Source organism: Pavona decussata, unplaced genomic scaffold (genome assembly GCF_977016875.1).
Source record: "Pavona decussata unplaced genomic scaffold, jaPavDecu1.1 SCAFFOLD_134, whole genome shotgun sequence".
Lineage (NCBI taxonomy): Eukaryota > Metazoa > Cnidaria > Anthozoa > Scleractinia > Agariciidae > Pavona > Pavona decussata.
The window spans coordinates 3579134-3600235 of NW_028145547.1; the positions used below are offsets into that span (position 1 = coordinate 3579134).

At 39.1% G+C, this 21102-nt stretch overlaps 2 protein-coding genes across 2 annotated transcripts; both read right to left on the reverse strand.

Annotated features, from left to right (window-relative positions):
- Positions 1 to 254: 254 nt before the first annotated feature.
- Positions 255 to 21003, reverse strand: LOC146467798 (guanine nucleotide-binding protein G(q) subunit alpha-like). The gene is made up of 7 exons (XM_085125599.1): positions 20681 to 21003; positions 19922 to 20106; positions 19583 to 19737; positions 18784 to 18912; positions 12486 to 12615; positions 8760 to 8913; positions 255 to 3809 (listed from the first exon to the last, which is right to left on the reverse strand). The coding sequence occupies exons 1-7, from the start codon at positions 20796 to 20798 to the stop codon at positions 3619 to 3621; spliced, it is 1062 nt and encodes a 353-aa protein (XP_084981725.1). The 5' UTR covers positions 20799 to 21003; the 3' UTR covers positions 255 to 3618.
- LOC146467799 (uncharacterized) lies at positions 4512 to 8422 on the reverse strand. The gene has a single exon (XM_085125598.1). It carries the CDS (start codon positions 7417 to 7419, stop codon positions 4606 to 4608), a length of 2814 nt encoding a protein of 937 aa, XP_084981724.1. The 5' UTR covers positions 7420 to 8422; the 3' UTR covers positions 4512 to 4605.
- Positions 21004 to 21102: the final 99 nt, after the last annotated feature.

The window sequence follows — 21102 nt, forward strand, 5'->3', positions numbered from 1 at the left end:
TAATTTTATCTACTGGATAGGATATAAAATGTGTGCAAGAATTCCCTATAGCCTAACAATTTGTGTAGAAGCGTCTCAAATTTAAGCAAGGGATTGTACGAAAAACTTGCTGAAAGCTTTGGTTGGAATACATTTTATCCGCTGGATAGCAACTTATCCACTAGATAAAGCTACGCGCTCTTTGAACAACTGGGGCCAGATCATTTAGGAGACAGTAGGGAGTCGTGAGGCGACCAGGAACAAACTCACACCAATTGTTTCCCATTTTTTGGTCATTTTGCTATGTTTTAATCTTTCTGCTGCAGAAAAATTTACAATAAAAAGTCCGTCAGCCTAGTTGAGTAGCGACTTCACTGGGCCTTAAAAACAAGCACATGAGGTTTATCACAACGAAAAAGGAAATAACAGTTACAAAAGTACAGTAATTAATACATACATATAGTAATTTTATAACTGGGTACAAGGGCTACTGCATAAGGAGATCAAGCTAACAGCAATCAAGACATTTTTCCAAGCTGCAATGCCGACATAATCATGAACGAATAAAAAATTTATTGGAATTGTCTGCCAAATATTTTGGCCCATAACAATAATAATTTATCTCTTTTTTTCTATTTCTTCTACAGTTCAAGAATGGTCAGCAGCAAAGGCAAAAGAAAGCACCGATGATGAAAGCATCAATTTAAAAAGCATAAAAGAAATTCTCACAAATTTAAGGCACATTGGTTATTATGAAGAAGCCTAGGCAACTGAAGGCAGTTGCACTCTCACTTCCAAGAATGCCCAGTGACGACAAAAACCTTCCAATGAGTAAAATTAGGCAAAAACAAAGACAATCACATGAATGTGCAACTCAGTGTTATCACAATTATCAGAACCTAACTCTTGGAAGGGAAAACATTGCCCGTTGTGTCCATGGCAAATAGAGATTTGCAGCTTGATAAAAGGTAAAGGTTTCCTTCCTCCGCCTCTTACTGGTCTTGGAATACTTTTCGAAATGTTTGCGAGCCTTTGTTTACCTCAGCCAACTAAAACCCTAAATGCACAGTTTTCAGCTACCCAATTGGTCAAAACAGAAAACCAACCCTAGTAACCCAAGCTGTCGAAAAGAACACCAAGACCTTACTTGAAGCAGTCACTGTCCTTTTTGAACTGTCAAGTCAACTTAAAGTTTCTTTGGTGACTGATGGATAAATTATGCACCGCTTAGGCCTTTCAATTTTCACATTCAAATACAATGGAGGAAAACTTTGTTTAACTGTATCATGAAACAAGTAAAGCTGACATTTCTGCAATTCTTCCAAAATGCCTTTACCGGCGGTTAACCGTGTACACCGAAATGCAGCATCTGACTTAAACCTTGCTCAAGAACTAAGAAACGTCTGGATTTAAGAAGGCTGCAGACATATACAAAAGCACTAAAGAAACTAAAAGTTGATGGCAACAGCAGAGTGAGAATTCTTCAACTAATATGAGAAACCAACTCCCTTTATCCATTGTCACTGAGTTTACTGAAATAACCATATATTGCTAGGTTACACACTACTTATTACAAGTTGGATTACTAACCATTACTTGATAATAACAGTAGGCTTTTACATGGTTATATGATAGACGATAGAAGGCTTAAAAGAAAGGTAAACTCTTGATTTAACACAGTGCACAAAATCCCACAACTAATCTCCAAAAATACTTACAGCGCTACCTAGGGAGAATCTGACCATTACACACTGTTTTGACCAATTTTAGAATCTTTAATTATGAGCGCTTAATGTAAAAATGCCTAACTACATAACAGCATTTCTAAGCCATATTTTTCCTAAACATGATTTCCCTCATGCTCAGACTTTATTTATGCCATCTACTTTGCCCATTGTCAAAATCCACATTTTGTTAGATGATTACGTTGGGATGAATCCCATTACCTCTCACAGCCAGCCAAACCTCAAACAATGGAATGTTGTTTTAACTTTGGAATTCTAAAGCGTGACCACTTTAATGAAAACTGTTAAACAGCACTTTCCTGTGCTGCTGTTTATTGCGCTGAACAAGGTGGCTCTAGCTTTCGAGTGTGTGGATGAGATTCCAAAGTGTGACCAATCAAATGAAAGCTACTGCTCAAGCAGTATTTTCCTGTGGTGCTACTTATTGTGCTGTGCAAGGTGGTTCTATCTTTGGAGTCTGTGGATGACAATGTTGTGTGACCATTCAAATACAAGTTCTTCAGTAGTACTTTCCTACAGCACAGTCTGTTTTCCACTATGTTACAAAATAAATTTGAAATTTTTCTTGAACTTTTATTTCAGGAACAACTGAAGCCCAAAAGGTTAAAGTAGTTTGCATCTGACAGAAAGACCTAAGATGTCACCACGTAGCACTGATGATGATGATGAGGAGGAGGAGGAGGAGGAGAAGGAGGAAGAGGAAAAGAACGAGGAGGAGGAAAAGAAGGAGGAGGAGGAGGAGGACTAAGTGTTTAGCCCTTTCAAGGCATGTTTTCTTACAGTGAAATAATGCCAGCAAATACTACAAAAACTGAAACAGTAACTGTCAAATGAGGTGAAAGGAGAAACATACGCTCAGGCAGTTATCGCGAACATTAGTATAACACTTTACCTTTCAGTTAAGCCCTCTATGTACAGGTAACTAACTACAACAAAGTGAAATGCATTATCAGTATGTCAGTGTAAAGTAAAGGGGGGGGGGGGGGGGCATGAAGAAATCCTTGAAACTTGAATATGAAAAAATCTAAATCTTCTTATCAATATAATGCTTCATGTGGATTATACAAGATTTACAATGAGACACAACACAATTCGATCAGCAAGTCTTGCTGGAAATATTATGCGCGGTGTGGAAAATAATTCAGGAGAGACAAAAAGGCATTCCAGGCTGAAGCCAGCTTACCCAGAACATATAAAGAGATAAAGAGTGGCTTTTGATCAGCTTCAGTTAAATGTTAAATTAATTGATATCATATACACTTTGTTTATGGCCAATCGAAGGCAGATGTATAGCTGTTTTTTTAATGTTATCACTGCAAGCCAGTAATGTAAATAAGTTTTTACAAAGCTTGCCAACGAAATGAAAGCAACAGAACACAAGACTTTTTCCTAAAGCCTATTAATACAAAATTTCTTGCAAGGTGGAATAAATGAGAAATATTGTTCTCAATCTTACGAAAACAACTGAACTGTTGGAGAGTCGAGACAACAGGAGATTGGGGGCAAACTGCATGGACAAAACTAAATAATATTTTTTTTCCTTTTATGACATGTTCTAGCTATATCTAACACTTGGAAAATATTTCCAGTAACTTGACTACTTCAAAATACACAACATTCAACTCTGTTGAACTATACTGGAAAAAAATTCACAGTGCCGCACTTGTCTTGATACCTAACTATATTCTCACACAGAAACTTTTGGTTTGGGATATTCTGTACACAAAAGCACTTTACCTAGAATCAGTTGAAGACAAGCAATCTTAAATAAAGAAATCTCTTTTCAACCATGTTTGTGATTTGGTACAGTTTTTTGATCCCCTAGTTGACTCTCGCACAGCCTGCTTGCCTTTGTATCCTTAATTCAGATAATAAGATCTCTGACCAACTCTCTTCAAACTAGATTATACTCTTTTAGGTTTAACTGCAGTATTGTGTCCTTCACTGCCGCAAATACAAACCGAATATTTTCTGTATCAGTGGCACAGGTGAAGTGGGAGTAGATTATCTTATCAGAATCTGGATTCAGGTCAACAAACATTTTAAGGATGAACTCTCTAGCCGCTTGGGCATCGCACTGTGGTCCTGCAATGAGAAAACAAAGAATAAGATTGCTAAAGTGGGTTGAATTACGTGACATCAACAAACTTTCAATTGCAGTCTATGTATATGATTTGCAAGGCAATTTTTTTAACACACCAAGTACAGAGAGTTTACCTAATTTAATAATTCCATAAACAACAGGCAACTGAAAACAAATGTACCCCAAGGAAAGCAAACTTGGTTTTCATCAATAAAAGGATATTGCATATCCACTAACCTAGCCATGTCATCTGACTACCTTTTGAAACATTTGCTTATACTTTATAGATAAGACAAAGAAAGAAGGAAAGAATTATACAGAGTTTGTGATGATATAGGGGTTGTGCTGATGCAACCCAAACACGGTTTCAGTGAAATTTGGCCTTACTACAACCCTGTTACCGAAACCCCCAGGATCAAAAAGAACATTCCCTGAAAACAACATCAGCCAGGAGAATTTGTTTCAACAACAACACACTTTGTCTGATCAGTGGCAAGATCCAGGGGTACAAAGGCGTAACATAGGCTAAAATAAGGAATTTTTAAAATTTAAGTTTATTTGATATGAAATAGTCTCTTTTAATGTCAGGAATGCTCAGGATATAATTTCAAATTTTATTAAGGAAAAATATTGGGAAAAATCAAAATATATACATTACCCATAATGCACTTTGGGTGTGGTCATTTTCCATTTTCGCTTTATAACGTCATTTTAAGTGTCAAATTATACAATAATCATCTCAAAACATATTAAAAGTTACTAAAATACTGCAGCACCAATAAAATAACACTACAGGCACTAAAAAACAGACATGATTTCCTCATGCTGAGCAGGCGAGAGTTTGTACAAGTCTTTCCTTTGTCTTCTAATCAGCACAAGCTCGCCACAGATAGCTCGTACTGTGTTTGCATGTACTATGGCCTTCTTTTTGTCTAATTTATAAGTCATGTCTATAATGTTGTCTCTAAGGAAAAAGCTGCCTTCAAGAACAAGTGTTCCCTCCTGATAAGCAGCACCATAGTCGTCAATGGTATCATGCTCTACGGTCACTGCTCCAGCACTGGTTACTTTTAGAAGGTAGTAGTCATAGTATGCGTTGTCAGCCGCTGCAATGGCTACAATGCTTCCTGCCTCCACCAAATCAGTTATGCCATTCACCCGGTCAGAATCAGCAGCATCTTGGTTCTGCCTTGTCACAGCAACCTGGCCATCGCGAGTTATCTCTGTCTCCTGCCACTTGTCGACATATGCAGAGTTGACGCAGCCTTCGCTGTTGCCCAGTAAGCACTGATCGCATACACAGCTGCGGAGTCTCGTGAAAACTTTGCACTGTGTTGGTGTTGTTTGGATTGAGTGGATCTTTCTTATCCCTTTGATAGCTTGAAAGGAACGCCCCTGTCTTTTCCTTGGAATTGAACCTTCACCATCTGTTGGGATGTAAATGTATACACGTTTCTTTAGGGTAATTCCTCCAGAGCTTGATGTGGGCAGCTGGAAATTCTCAGACAAATAGTTGTACAAATCTTTGGCACTACCAATTGTAACCTTTCTCTGAAGTACAGCAAGAGTGGCTCGCTGCTTTATATTAGCACCGGCCGCATCTTGCTCTCCCTTAGCATGGGATGTTTCAAAAAAGTGGCGGTCGATCTGGCATCCAAAATCTGCGAGACAGCAAGAAAGGTCACCAAAGGTGTGCTTAGACTTGTACTGTCCAGCACAGCCATCAGTGAATTCATGGATTTTCTCCACAGTTAAATGATTTTCCTCTCTGAGGTAGTGTAGAATGAGGTCTTGTACATGGTGAACAAAATGGTAGTCTTGTGTGTTGTCATCTGATAAGGCAAAAATGTGTTCTTTGATGATTGAGGGGTTTTCCTCAGAACTTTCCTTTCCATCGGTTTGGAGATTTGCATGGCGGTAGAGAATGGTAACATGAATGGAAACTTTGTTGGGGTCGAAATACTGTGACTGGATTTCATCTTGTGAACGGCATATACAGTTTTCAGAAAAGTCGTGAACGCAGATGACATGATTTAAGGGAAGACTGGATAAAAGGTTGTCAAATTCATCTTTTTGCCAATTAGCCATGAAAGAATGGTAGGTGTACTCATCAAGCAGTTCCAAAAAATACTTGAACATTTCATTCACTGGTGTTTCCTGGTTGATCAGTGCAATTTTTCTTCGTTCTTCTCCATTCTTGTCCGGTACAGTCACATAATCATATCTCTGCCACTTCACCACAACATCTCTTGATTCTTCATCCCTTGATAATTTCAGCTTCTTAACACCACAATCATCACACTTTCGCATAATGCACTCCAGACGATGGTGGGCAGCCGCTTCTTCTTTTTCACAGAGGGTGGAGTCAACAACTTCACTCAAAAAATTGAAATGAGGAACTTGTTCTTCGTTACTACGTTCTGGGGACTTCCAAAACTTCATACAGCTATCAAATAACATTTTACATTCGACATGTTTCCTGCATAGACATGACTGTCTGTCTCTTTCACGGGCCCCTTTCACGAAAAATGGCTTCATTTCTTCAAATTTTCGTTGTTTAATTTTTATTTCTGGATGAAGCTGCTGAAATTCCTGGAAACACTCTGTTTGGATCTTTTCCAGAACGTGTTTTGCATGCTCCACATATTCTCCTTTCCTCACACGCCGGCGCATCTTATCTTTCTTAGACCCTGTTGGACGGCTGGCTTGATGGGTCCAGTAGTCGTAAATCAGCCTTTTTTCCTCGTCTTTCACTGCATCCATCCTGACTTTCCTTTTTGTCACGATCCAACAGGCCTCGTCTCCCTTTAAAACTTTCTCCCTTTGTGAAATTCCCTTTGACACCTGCTGCCGTTTTATTCCAACCAGCTTTGAAACTCTGCTTTGTTGGCGATTTTTCTTAACAGAGGCTCCAAATGCCAGAGAACGTGCCACACCGTATGCAGCTCTTTGGTCGGTTGATTTGGCTCCTTTAACCTTTGCCAGCCCATCTGCTAAGTCTGCCACTACACTCTTCATGGCCTCTATATCCTGCTTGTCCACAGATGACTGAAGAAAACCTTTTTTTTCTAAAAGTCCTCTTGTGCTCGGACTGTTTGCCAAAGTTTGAACTACCTCTGCTTTTTTCCGGGGTGATTTCGGTAACGTGGGGGTGACCTTGTCCCTAGCTCTTTTCTTAGCCATTCGTGAAGGAAATGCCGATGGAGTTGCACAATCTCCTTCCGATTCTGGTCTTGCATCATTGGCAAGTTTTCTTTTCTCCCGAAATTTGCGAACTCGCTCTTTTGTTTGTCTTCTTTTATGTTCTTTTCTCTGTTCCTCTCTTTCCTCTTCTCTTTTTCTTTCATTTTTCTTAGCGCGGACTTGATCTGCTCTTTTTTCGCGCGAAATTCTTCCCTTTGATGAAGCACGTGTTGCCGCGTTTTTACCACCTTTCAAACTTGTTACATCGTGTAGCTTACGATTTTCACGTAGCCGCCTCATTCTTTCTCTGGCCTTTTCAGCAAGCTTTTCTTGATTATTTCGGTAGTATTCCCTCTTGTTTGCATTCTTCTTTTCTTTCTTATTGTTTCTCCACGTGGCTACTGAATATTTATCCGTTTTTCCCTCCATTTCCGATCTACTAAAGACTGTCACGCAACGAGTCACGTTTCTCAGAAATCCACGTGTATTGAATCTATTGTTTTGGCCCCTGGATTCTATCTAAGTACCCCCCAAATATTCAGAAACGTTTTCGAAGGTGTTTTGATAAAATGGAGGCTTTCTTGCATTGAATTGAGCGGACATTTTCCTCCCGCGTTCAATGTTGCGCTACTCTCTTCTTGTTTGGTTCGTGTTACACAATGGCGGATCAAGCAATTGTGTTCGGGGTTCGAGAAAAATGGGAATATTGGCCGCTTAAAGCAGAGAAAGAAGCAACAGATTTTGCAGCCGTCTGGTAATCTTATGAGGATTGTCCGTGCACTGTTTCACGTTTCGAGGACATTTCGTTTCTCGGGGAGAACAAAAAGAACTGAACAAGGAAGGTTTATTTTGGAGGAAATGGAGCTTGTAACAATGTGTTCGGGGACGAACATTTTTTGATTGATCTCTAGAGCGGCTCAAGCAATCAAGCTGAATTTACTCACACATAAACTGTATGGTAAGAGAAATGATATGTATTTTTTTCGGCGCGAAAGGCCATTTCGATGATAGTATTTTATCATGAGTGTTTTTTTTCGTAACCATTAAATATAAACAGCGTTACAAGAGACATCTTTGTGTAAATTTCTTCATTTCATTGCATAGAGAAGTGTTATAAGTATTGTTCGTAGCAAGACATCTAAGTTGGATATAATTAAAGATTTGTACAACAACAAATGATGTGTGCGATTGATTTTGGTGAACTGGTGGACTGAAGTTGGAACACGTCTTGGTATATTTGTTACGCGTTACATTGCAAAATGGCGCTTATTCCACACAAATAAAAAAAATTAAAATTACAAATTGTTTCCTCTCCCAGAAACATTTACATACAAAAAATACTTATTTACTAAGCAATCTTTTTGGAAAGTTTGGTCCATTGTCTGCGTTTCGTTTTGAAGATATTGTTAATTTTGTTGTTGCTTTCCGTTTGTACCCCTGGATCTTGCCACTGATCTCTTTGATGATCAATTTCTTAATTCTTATGACCTACATGGTATATTATTTGGTGTCACTTCAAAGTTGACATAAATAAATAGATAAATAAATAAATAAATAAATAAATAAATAAATAAATAAATAAACTGGTGTTCACAATATTGTCAATTTCAAGTTGACCAGAAATCAGTAGTGACTGTGATGAATAATCACTTTGAAGTCCCTTTTCATGCCCGTTTTGAAAAAAATTATCGAATTCCAGCAAATGGACAGGGCAGAAATGTAACACAGTCATTTCCAGGATTATCTGTTGGGCAGTAAACATAACTTACCATCAAATTCAGGGAAATATTCTGCCAAATGGGAAAACATAATTTTCTCCTCCAACAAATCCTTCTTGTTTAAAAATAATATGATGGAGGAGTTCTGAAACCATGGATAAGTGATAATAGTACGAAATAACGCTTTGCTCTCCTCCATCCGGTTCTAAAAAGAAAGAGGGGAAACATTGATTAGTAGCTTACTAACAATGGAGAGGGGCACCCTAATCGTTCTTTACTGACCAAAGCCAAATACTGAACACCACATACAGGCCCGTATGCAGGTTTTTTTGTGGGAGGGTGCAATCCAACAAGGAGATGGACCAAATGAGCGCCTCTAGGGGGGTCCGGGAGCATGCTCCCCCCGCGTTTCGTACGTTTTGAAGGCAGTATCATATGAAAACAGGCAGCCAAAAGCAAACAGACATGTAAAAGGATTTTTTTTACGCAGACTACTTTACATATGCATTTTACAGTTTTAGAGAATAAAGTCACTATTTAAAAAGAACAAAAATAGAAATAAAGTTGAAAATCCGTATTATTCACTGTGTTTGCTGCAGCAAACCATCGTGATCAGCAGTGCTGATCATCATGATCTTTCAGTAGTAGATGAAGATTTATTACAATGGTTACCAAAAACATGCAACCTATTGCCTTCAGAAGACTCCGATAAAGTTACGTTTTGGTGGACGTCAATCATAGAAAAGCCATTGAAATTATTTTTGAATTCTGAGAACATTTCCCGGGGCTACTGGATTTTGCGATCGGGCTAGTGGATTCTAACCATCACTTGCCCGATGGGCAAGTGAAGGTTTTTTTGGGAATTAACATTACATAATTACTCTAGGGCATTCTTTTTTTAACTTCCAGGTAGATTTGTGTTTTTCAAGCCGATCTCACAAAGGGAAATCTGTTCAACAAAGTATAGCCTGAGCCAGGCTCCTAGAGAGATGCGCGAAGGAGAGTGCGAGGGGATGAAAACGAGGGGGGAGTGGGGGAGAGAAAAAGAGGGAAAGAAGAGGAGCCTGTAGTCATTTTCTTAAACACCTCATGCCGGTATACCAGCTCTCGGTATACCCTCGTATTGGTCAGTTTTGACAGTTCACACATCACACGAAAGATATCGCGAAAGAATCTGAAAGAGTCAAAATGGCGAGTGTCACCCCCGCGTGGTTTAGATGAGACTGAGTTTAATGCAGTTTTAGAGAATTGTCTTCAAGATTTGTCGCAGGTTAAAGTACTCAGGAAGGAGCAAATAGCTCTCGAAAGCGAGAGACAACAATGATAAGCTTTGAAAGACAATGATCTGTTAGACACTCATATCCGTGATAAACAAACATCCTGCGGCAGTTGCAATCTTCCCGCAGCGATACACAATATTCACGAGTAAAGAAATCCACGGATCCTGTGTCTTCACATAAAATTTATTTAGCGCTACCTGAAATCTTGCAGTTAATCCGAGCCGATAAACTTTAACAAATGCCACAGAGCTAGCATACACAATGGCATATCAAAAACTAATCCTAACGGCTCAGAATGATCAGTAAGAAACCCTCCATTCAGTATATATGAGAATTTCTCCTCACGATCAAGATAAACACCATTAAGCAGAGCGGTCGCATTATGTTTTGATCAAAAGGGAAGAATCCCTTATACAAAAGGAAAATCGCTTAAAGACATGCTTGTACTGACGCAAAACTGAAAAGGCTAAAACAACGGACACACAGTGGGAGTCATGCAGGTCTGTCAACCCCATTTTAACATAAACGTGCCATAAATTCTGGCCAAGGTCCTCGCACAAGTGAGGCAGCCGACGCTGGAAAGCTCTTTGTTTCTTAAAAGCTTGCGAAGACACAACCAAGCGAAGACACAGCATCGGCCAACACTAGAGTCTCTTTGCTCGATAACGTCGCGTTAATAAGTCTTTAATTTCGAACGGCGTTGAACAAGGACACCCGAGGAACTTTCGTTCCAAGACACGTCAAATTTTTTTGGCAAAATCTACAGGATTTTGAGGGTTGAAATCCCAAACCCGGAGAACCTTTTGGTGGCCGCGTCATCGAAGCGATGTATGGAGAACCGCGCCAACTCGAGAACTTGCGTGAGTAATCGAAACCTGTGACAAAGAAAAGTTTGACATTTTGACATGCTGACACATTTTGGAAAAAGTGGGCGGCATGAGGTGTTTAAGAAAATGATTACAGGCTCCTCTTCTTTCCCTCTTTTCCTCTCCCCCAATCCCCCCCCCCCCTCGTTTTTGTCCCCTCGAACTCTCCTTCGCGCGTCCCTCTAGGAGCCTGGAACAGGCTAAACAAAGCATCGCATTACATTTCATGCCCGACATAAATTCGTGAAATTTTTCCTTTGGAGTTCAGTCCACGCAATCCTCAAGTAAAAATAATAAATATTAAAATAAATAAGAATTAGTTATCGACCGCGTCCTTTTGCTTTCCCATAAATTACCAGCTGTAAATTGCGAAAATGAAACATTTTTTCCCTTTGAAACCTCTTTGAAAGCTGACAACATCTCAAAGTGTTCATTTCACCAAAAATTATAATAATTTGGTTTACGACATCACTGATGCGTGACATGACACTTTCCGCTTTCTCGTGCATTCTTTCTGACTAAAACGATTCAGTTAGTCCAATCGCGAAGGGAGGATGGGTTAAAAAATCGGTGAGGCCTACAATAAATAAGGCCACCAGTGCTAAAGGTAAAAGCTCTAAAAAGCGTCTCGTTTATTCAAAGTCCATGCCGACAATTACTTTTAAATTAAATTATTTTTAATTCAATTATTTCTAAATTAAATTATTTTTAATTCTTAAAAGACACCGATTTTTGTGGAAAAAAACGAAAAAACCTATAACTTTGCTCAGATTCAACGAAAAATCTCCATTCTTACACTAAAATGATTGTCAAATTATTCTCTACAGAATGAATGAGAGAATTCTGATACGTCGTGAAAAAATTTTCACGTTTTTTTTTTTTTTAATTGAGTTTACGACCCCGGACTTTCTGAAAAACTGAAAAGACTTGTAACTTTGCTCAGATTGAACGAAAAATCTCCATTCTTGCAGTAAATGATCGTCAAATTATTCTCTACATATTGAATAAGAATTTCCTGATGCGCCGTGACAAAAAATGTTCGCGTGTTTTTTCCACTAATTGAATTTAAAACTCATTCACTGCGCACGCCCAAAGTTAACGACAGAACCGACCAACCAACCAAGTCAACAGTCAGCTATCGCTATAACTTGTTCATTGCGCTACGCACATTCACGAGTTAAAAGTGGACCTCCGCAGCATGTAGGGGGGGGGGGGGAAGGGGGGAGGTGCGGGTGCACCGGTTGTACCTCCCTTCCCTATGGGCCTGACATATATTGACGTGATGTTGTGGACGATTTCTTGATTCTTGTAAGAGGGAGAGGGACATTCAGATTCCCACTTTTGTGTGGAAACAACACACAAAAAAATTCATTAGGGATGCACTGCAGCAACACATTCCCTTGCATTCCCGTCTCACCAGTGATACATGTGGACTGATACTTTTAACCTTTGTGCAACAAAACTCGGGGGGGGGGGGGGGGGGGGGGGGGAAGAGTTTTCTCCCCATGACATGTTGCACACAGTTCACGGAGTTAAACTGCATGTGACATGCAAACTTTGTGTTTCCTCCCCTTAGAGTGTACTGAGGACACAACATTTTTTTATTGTTATCTAGTGCAAAAGTGTCTCACCTCATTAGCAGATTCTACAAGAACTTGGTCATACTCGCTAAGCGCCACAAGAAACATAATTGATGTCACATTCTCAAAGCAATGAATCCACTTCCTTCTCTCCGACCTCTGGCCTCCTACATCAACCATTCTAGAAAACAAACAGCGAAGTTGAGAATGCAGTGCTCTAAGCTGCGACTATTTTCATTACCATGGAGAGCAGAAGAAAAAACAACAACAAAATGAAGTTGTGCGCGCTTTTCAACCATGCTGTAGTCCAACCCATCACAACATGTCACACATGATGCAACAGTTTGAACATGTTGTGGCATAATGACGCTATGTCAAAAAAAAGAAACACGAAACTCAGCTTCTTTTATATCTCCTTGCCTTGAATATCTAATGTCAGTTGTTTACTACCCAGAAAAAATTTACACATTTCTCCTAGTTGTAAAAAAAATAAATTTAGTTGAAGAAGCTGGATGTTTCCAGAATATTTTCAATAAAACAGAATCTTGCTACAGGTAATATGAAACATTTCAACTGAAACTCCAAACCCAAAAGCATGACAGACTATTGACACTGTCTGATGGAACACTGTTGAATATGTAATGTTGCTCTTATAATATAATCACACTTTGGATCAGACAGAAAACATATGTCTCACTAACGACAAGCAGCTTGTCTCTGAACATCTACAAAAAAACAAAGAGAGTCTATGATTTGAACTGACGAACAGGTGAAAATAGCTGAAAGAAATTTATACGAAGCTTTCCACAAATCAATTTGATACTTTAAATATTGCTAGAATAAGATCTATTTCAGCAATTTGAATAAATCTGTGCAAGTCCCATTCACAATGTCCTATGCAGACATTTTATTTATTTCTGAAAAAATTTGGCAATGAAGTTATGTTTAAAACTAGATGACTCAGTTTTTCCACACAAAAAGGAATGCTATTGTCATTCACACAATCACTGAATGCAGAAGAAGTTTACTTTCCAAAATGATTATCTTGTGGTACACTATTTGTTTGTGCACAGAGAAAACCAAATGTTGGGGTAAAGTGCTATGTTGGTCAAGCAAACATTCGATATTGTAGGTATCTGAATAAAAATACAAGTAACCCTAGTGATCACAGGCCATCTGAGCCCACTCCAAAAACTCACAAATTCAACCAAGTGTAAAAATAAGGCTGTTTCACTTCCCAAGCAAAATCAGCAAATCAAGGTTTTTAATGACAAATGTCTTTAATTTTGAAAACATGTTTCAAGGGATCTTCCACTTCTGTCAGTTACGATGGGTTTTGAATATGGAAAATTGATAGTAACAGTTACAATACATATTATTATAGCTAATTGGTCTAATTAGCTATTGTAACTGTTAATAAAATTAAAGAGGTGAATTATATTCATTCTTATTTTTAAAAAGCAAACAAAATTGTGTCTCCACAATAAGCCACAAGGTTATGGTAAGGATAAAATGTTAGCTATTAAACTTCTCAAGAAAAACTGCTAAGGCCTTTGATGGTTAGGTTAATTAAAGATGGTGATAATGGGTGTTAACCGTTTACATGGATAAATAACTTGGGGTGAGTGTCATATATTATAAACCAACAAAAGATGGCATTTGTTGTGTATCAATAATTTATGATCCTCGGAGACGGGAAGCAGAAGAATTAAAGAAGATAAGAAAGTTTCCAAAGTTCCACTCCAACTTGTAAAAGAAGAGTAACTCTGAAAGCACTCCATAATAAATACGCAAGTACCATAAACAACAGCGGACAAGCCCCATGTCTGGAGGATGAAATGTGGGATGATTTGGAGCATTTGGATGTATTGATAGAATGAGCAGACTGAAATGAGTCTAGTTGAGGGGCTGAGTGGCGGACACTGATTTCCAGAAAGCAGGCAAGAGGATTCCAAAAGTTCATGAGCAGGGAATAAAAAGCCTTGGTCATCAGTACACCCTTCTACTAACAGAAAGACATGAAGGGAGAGAGGTGCATGATGAACTTTTGGAGGGGCTAAAGAAGTGAGAATTCCAGGGCAGTTCAAAGCCTTTATGTATCAGTTTGACCTTCCACTAAGAATCTTGTGCCCGCTGAGTGATCAAAGTTGAGATCATAGAAAGAGAGGTAAACAGGATGCTGAGAAAGTAGTTTGGATTGCCCTTCAGCTTCACAGATGTAGGTTTCTATTCCAAAGCTGTCCTACTAAAACTGTGAATCTCTTTAGAGAATGAGGAATTCATGAATACCCACGTGAGAGTGCAGGACATGCTGGTGAATTCAGCTCGTAAGGATCATGAAGGTAGTTGGGGTCGTAAGGGAGAAGAAGTGTGGGATAGGCTTTATAAGGCAGGAGAAGTTGTGAAGTATAGCAGACGCACAGGAGTAGAAGCTTGCGGAGAATGAGGTGTGGGAGAGATAGAAGTACAACTCAAGAGTGGGAACTGCAAGTATGTTACAAACTGCATGGCTTAGCTGGGTGGGATTACAATGCTGGAGGATGAATTGATCAGATGTCCTGCACACACTAGCACCAATGCTAAAGTTAAGATTTGCCACAGCATCTCATGTTCTGCTAACCCAGGAGAAGACCTGAAGTTGACCATGGGAATTCCAGCGTCTCTTGGGAAACAAAGGGAGCAGCTAAAACTGAAAAAGTCGATCGTCAACCAGGGTAATAGTTGATCTTTGTATGCAGACCTGCTGGGAAGGTGCTGTACCTATACCTGCCGAGATTGGGTTGTCTAGAAGGGATCTTGTGGTGTGGAATTGAAGGAAGAAGTTGATGAAGCCTTTGAAAAGAAGAAGTTACACAGTGGGAAACTGAGTCTGGACTGGCAGACAAGAGGTAGGATTTAGATGTTAGGCCTTTCAAAGTGGGATGTCAAGGATATGTTTCAATGAACCTGGGGAGTTTTCAGGGAAGATTTGGATTGCAGGGAGCACACAGAAAGAGAGCGATTAGAGAAGTGTAGAGTACTGCTTGGATTTAGACGTGGTTAAGATGGGAGAGTGATGTCATGAGGAATAAAGAGTTAATTACCCCACCGCTCGCAACACCTTTCAGTTATGGGCCCAGCAGCTTAGGGATCCTGGCATTCAGCTGACGATGAGGTGTGTTCAATGTCTTCCTCAGCTGCACCAGCTGTTAGAATTCCTAACTCAAAACTTAGATGAATGCAGTTCTGTTGGTATTTATCTCATTTGTTCACTGTTTATTCTTGATGAAAGCCAAACCTCTAGCTGTGATTTTGATTAGAGTACCATGATCAAAGGCTGTAATCTTTAACATGGCTGCATGGTTCTAAAGTCTTCTGCATGTCTGATTTCTTTGGTTCAGCTTAGATGCAAGATAAATTAGAGCTGTTGGAGTCAAATTCTCTGCGGCAGGAAAAGGACTGTCAACACAGTACTGTCTCATGACCCTTTTGCAGTTAGGTAACATGTCAACAATGATGGACTTCATTTCATGTCACAGTTCCTTCTAAAAAAAAATAATAATTTGCTGCTTAGTCCATTTCCCCAACACCTCATAAGATTTAGCTCTTTCTGTCGACTACTCCAGTTGTGTTCCTACTACTACAAAACATTTTGCGAGAGCCACCATGCACACCTAATTCCTCAAAATTTTCCTTATCTCTTAATCAAAGTGAGCGGTACTGGTTATATGCTATACAGGACTCTTTCTAGGGTCAATCTTCAATATATAACCACAGAAATTTCAGACTCAATATCTCTAATTTACAAGGTCTCACTTAATCGGCTGCTTAACCACAAAGGCAGTTGCGTTCAGTATGTTTCATAAAAATCAATCCATGGAGGATCATAGTAAGTGACAAAGAGTCTTAAACGCTTGTTGTTTTCATATGAAAATTCCCTTTCCTAGGGTCATTTAAAACTGGTAAGATAATGCTGGCTGTATCCAACACCTTATCTGTGATGTTAAGCCACTGGCCTTCTCTCCTACACCTTCTCATATAAATTAATAGAGAATGTTTAAAGAGGTTATATCTATTTGCAAAGAGTATGGGATGAAGTCCCTTGTGCTGTGCTCTGATCTTTCCATTTCATTCATTCACTTCAAATGCCATGGGTTGGATGGGAAGGGTGTATCAAAAAAAAAAAAAAAAAATTAGTAGCAGTCGTGCCTTATAAATGCTGCCTTCCTAACCCACTACAGATACAATGTAAAGCGGACATGTATCATTGGCATACATTCGTGCTTGGTAACCCCACAACTAACTTCGTAACATAGCAACTTCAGGTGTGCTTTTCATTTATCTGAAATGTTTGGTTTGTAATTCTGGAAACTGTTTGTACCATATGGAAAGGCTTTTCATCATACAGGTGAAGAGCCTCATTTTCAGTCTCATTGGTAAATCAAACACTTGCGTGATGGCACATGAATCCACTTCCGTCTATTCGGAAAAATTCCGGAATATCCTTGCATCTATTTGCATTACAACTGATTGAACCGGATACTTTGAGTAAAAGGCCCCAGGTCATTAAGGCAGACACCATGCAAGGTTCTTCAAAGCTTTGCTCATTCTTTGAAGTGTTTTGACATTTCCTCGCCACAGAAGCCTGTAAATATCTAAAATTTGCAAGTCTTGCTACGATACATATACCTCAACAGAACTGCTTTACTACAAAATGTTACAGATTTTGAACCAAATTAAAACTTGGGTAGTTGTGGAAGAGAGGGTCAAAGTTTGCACATGGCAAGTGTGGCCAATTTTGAAATAGAGGATGGCACAGAAGGCCACCCCCCTCAGACAAAGAATCCTCTCAGGGACCATTCTGTGTACTAAACATTTGTTTAAATTGGGAGAATACAGATACCCCTGTTACAACAGGTGAACTGACATCTGTTCCGTGGATTTGCACGTCACCCTGTTCTGAAAATAATATTTCAAAGGCATAGTTCACATAAGGTGACCAGAGTTGAAGCCACAGAGAAAAAACATAAATGCTTGTAGTAAGTGAAAGAAGCATCATTACATTTTATGTCAGGACATCATAAGCAAAGCACATCAATGACACGGCTTCGGGGAAAGAAGATGCTTCGATAAATGAACATTAAAGTGTACTAAAAAAAAAAACAAGTCTATTTTGCAGCAGCAACTCAAGAACTCCAGGTTTTTAATGTTAAGTGTAAGCAATGACAGAATATGAATAAGACTGCTATAAGTTTGCAATGTAAAGCTTTTTCAGTTGTTATATTATATGTCCACAAAAACAGTTCAGTCCTTTCAGTTTTCTAATTAAAACATAAAAATTTATGTCATGTAAGCTGTTGCATTAATAGCATTGCACTAAAAGATACAAATTACTCCATAATAAAACATATTTTCCTCAAATTGTTTTATAAAATTTTTGATGCGTATTACACCCTAGCATGTTCATATACATACAGCAAAATTACATGTTTTACCCCTAAACCTTGCAAACAGTCCTACACACAAGAATATCCACGGTAAAATATTATCAGTTCATGGCCGAGAGGGTTGGCATTGCAACATACTGACACATACTTGCTAATTAAGTCAAACACTACACAAAAACTCTAAATCAGAGCTCAATAGGTGAAAGTTTTCCCATTCACCTCTTGGCTCTGTTAAAGACATGAGTAACATTCACAATTTGTGAAGTGTACTGGCTTCAAGAGAGAGCTAGTCAACATGGAGAAAACACAAGGCTACTGGGAGGATAAGTACATGAACTGATTGAATTACTGCAAAATCCAGGGCCAACTGGCTGATGCAAATGCAAACAAACTGTTACAAAAATGTACACAGTTTAAATGATTAAACTACTTCCTATGACTTGGAAAAATCTTCCCTGAACTCTGAGTATAACATAACAAAACATTGACTAGCCAATAAATGTGATATATATGGGCAAAATATAAACTGCACTGCTACAGGTCTAATACAATAAAATTTTCACGGGCCGATGGCTATAACATGGTAAAATAATTCACAGACCACTGGTTATGATAATATTATAGCAAAACATTGATGGGAACACAATTCTGCCATTCGACCTTTATGCAGATTCAAGGCCCAGGTATCCATAGAAAAGCAGGCAAGCCACTTTGACATCCTGTGTGGGAGATATTTCCTGCCCATTTAAGACAAATTTAAGGGACAAAATCAAGCTCCCACAACAAAAAAAAATGCAATAAATTAATTTCAGGAGAGAAAGCTAAACATGACCCTTTACACAGCCCCGACAGTTGAAAAGATTGCTGCCGTTGCTTGGAGATCAAATAACAGTATTAATGGCTGAAAAGAAAATTAAGCTCACCTAAAAATTATCGTTTCAAGATCGAACGGATACTCGATGATTCCCGAGGTGGGCGCTCTTGCTCGCAGAACATCTTGCTCTGTTGGGAGATAGTCTGGTTTGGCTATTCGATCTAGATCCGTGAGGTAGCTGAAAGATTTGAGAAAAAGTGCTTTTTAAAATTACAACATGTGTTAATAAAAATGCAAAAGAACAAAAGTCAACTGCAAAAAAACGAAAGGGAAAATCGGCCAAGACCGACGATCTCAGCCATTAACCCTAGCAACTCTTACCCGAGCAAAACAAATTATCTAGAATTGAATTTCTTCGTTGGGTGGTTCAGATGTGGATTGAGCAAGGAACGGCAAACTGAGTCACATGCGATTTTCAAACGCTGCAATCCCGGTTCTTAAAACCGCTACATTGTTGCTCATTAACCGAACACAATTTACAATAAAAGTTGACAAGCGAGCGATCCTTCTGCAGGGCGAGGATATCATGGCTCGTCCACAAAATATTAATTCCAAAACGTTCCCTGATATCGCGTTTGAAAAAATCAAAGCTACAAAATAGGAAAAAGTAATAAATTTGGCCAGCAGCAACAGATTATTTTCGGAAACAAAGGCGGTGAGGATATTCCAGATGGAATGACAGAAAAATACGAACATTGCGCGAATTATTGCTACCGTACTCCGTTCGTTCGACAAAAATTAAACAAAAAAAATACATAATGCTTTACCCAACAGACGAATTTTACGAAGAACATTTCATGTGTAAGAAACACGCGACGAAAAGTGAACGAACAACAAAGTACACTTACTATTTGGCAGAGTCGCTAAGTTGGTACTCTCTTCTCCTATCATAGCATTCTTGCATGCCTTGATCGTTCCAAAGTGATTTTGTAGCTTCGTAATAAGATTTTTCGAAGGTAGTTACATTTTTTGGATCAACTTCTCTAATGTATCTGGCGTGCTCCTGCGGAGAAATAGAAAGTAACCTATAAGCTTGTATAAGGTACACCTAAACAAAATTCGCACAGAATAAAAGCTGATCTATGCCGTAAGGCTTTTTAAGAGCGGGCAACGTTTGAACCAATTGAGGAACAACATAGCATATGTAATAAACAAGGTCATAAACCATTCTAGAAGGTAATTCATACCGGATTTGCTGGATCCTTGTAAGGAATATTCAAGGATTCCATTGCTATCGTTAGGGAGTGCATGGCCGTGATAATGTTTTGATATACCAAAGGGACGTAGCCGCGTTTGTCTTCATCGCTGTAGCCTTGCCCGTGGATAATTCTCATCTGTTTTATAAACGTACTTTTGCCTGATTCTCCAGTTCCTGTAAAAAGAGTACATCCCACGTTATTTTCGGAATCTCACTTAGGAACATCCCGCAATCGCTTACAAACAGCGTACGGAAGCAACATTCACCCCAACATTCGACATTTTCAGGTTGAAGCAAAAACTTGAGGTTTGCTCGTCCAGAAAAAAAGCCCTGAAATTATCTTTAATCCATATGCAGACTACAAGAAAGTCTTAATTTATTTAGCAGCAGTGAGGATTAAATTCTAGTATTTATACCAAATATGATAGAGCGGTAACAACATGGAGTCGAGAAGGTCTGGAACAATCGCTCTTGCCAGATCGGTCACAACTAACATTTACAGAACCCACACCAGGCTGCTAGCAGAGCAATACACGGTTCCTTTCTACAAATGGATACCTATATGAGTGTATATAGCATACCTATGTGTATAAATTTCTATATAAATGTATATGTTTTATATTTATATTTTTATCTGTGTTTTATCGAGCGAGCATTTCCCATGCGACCAAAGCAACATCGAGCGCGGGATTTCATGCAGATTCGATAAAATGTGAGTGCGTTCGAATAAAACACAAGCCATGCTCACCAAGTAAAAGCAATTTTAGTTCTCTCCTTTGATTTCTCTTGTCAATTTTGAGCTGTCTCTCGATCTCTGCGTTGATTCGTCTGATCTCCCTCTGTTCCTCACTCAGGCAGCACGTCATCCTGAAACAACAAATTGCCTCCGATCGCCACAACCAAAGCCAGCGATGGCGTCAAAAGCAACTACAGTTGTCCTTTTCGCTCCTCGAGCCCCAAATGGAGCTACGAGTCCACTGTTACTATCGAATTTATTCTTCCAAAATGGTGATCCAGATCGCTGTTGTAGGGCGTAGGCGAGCTTCGAAAGCTTTTCCCAGCAATCATTGAAAAACGTCCACAAGTGCAGTCCATCCAAATAAGGCCATCACCTCCATATTTGGATGCAAATTTTACTCGCCCCAGACAAAAAATGCGGTATTTTTCCGC

What these genes read in the sequence shown, in the direction of transcription:
- LOC146467799 (XM_085125598.1), bottom strand. Translation starts at nt 7,419, where the DNA reads ATGGAGGGAAAAACGGATAAATATTCAGTAGCCACGTGGAGAAACAAT.
- LOC146467798 (XM_085125599.1), bottom strand. Translation starts at nt 20,798, where the DNA reads ATGACGTGCTGCCTGAGTGAGGAACAGAGGGAGATCAGACGAATCAAC. An exon ending in CTTGAAACGATAATTTTTAG is followed by an intron (nt 12,616 to 18,783) that starts GTGAGCTTAATT and finishes TTTGTTTTCTAG; the next exon opens with AATGGTTGATGTAGGAGGCC. An exon ending in ATATTTCCCTGAATTTGATG is followed by an intron (nt 3,810 to 8,759) that starts GTAAGTTATGTT and finishes TTCTCATTGCAG; the next exon opens with GACCACAGTGCGATGCCCAA.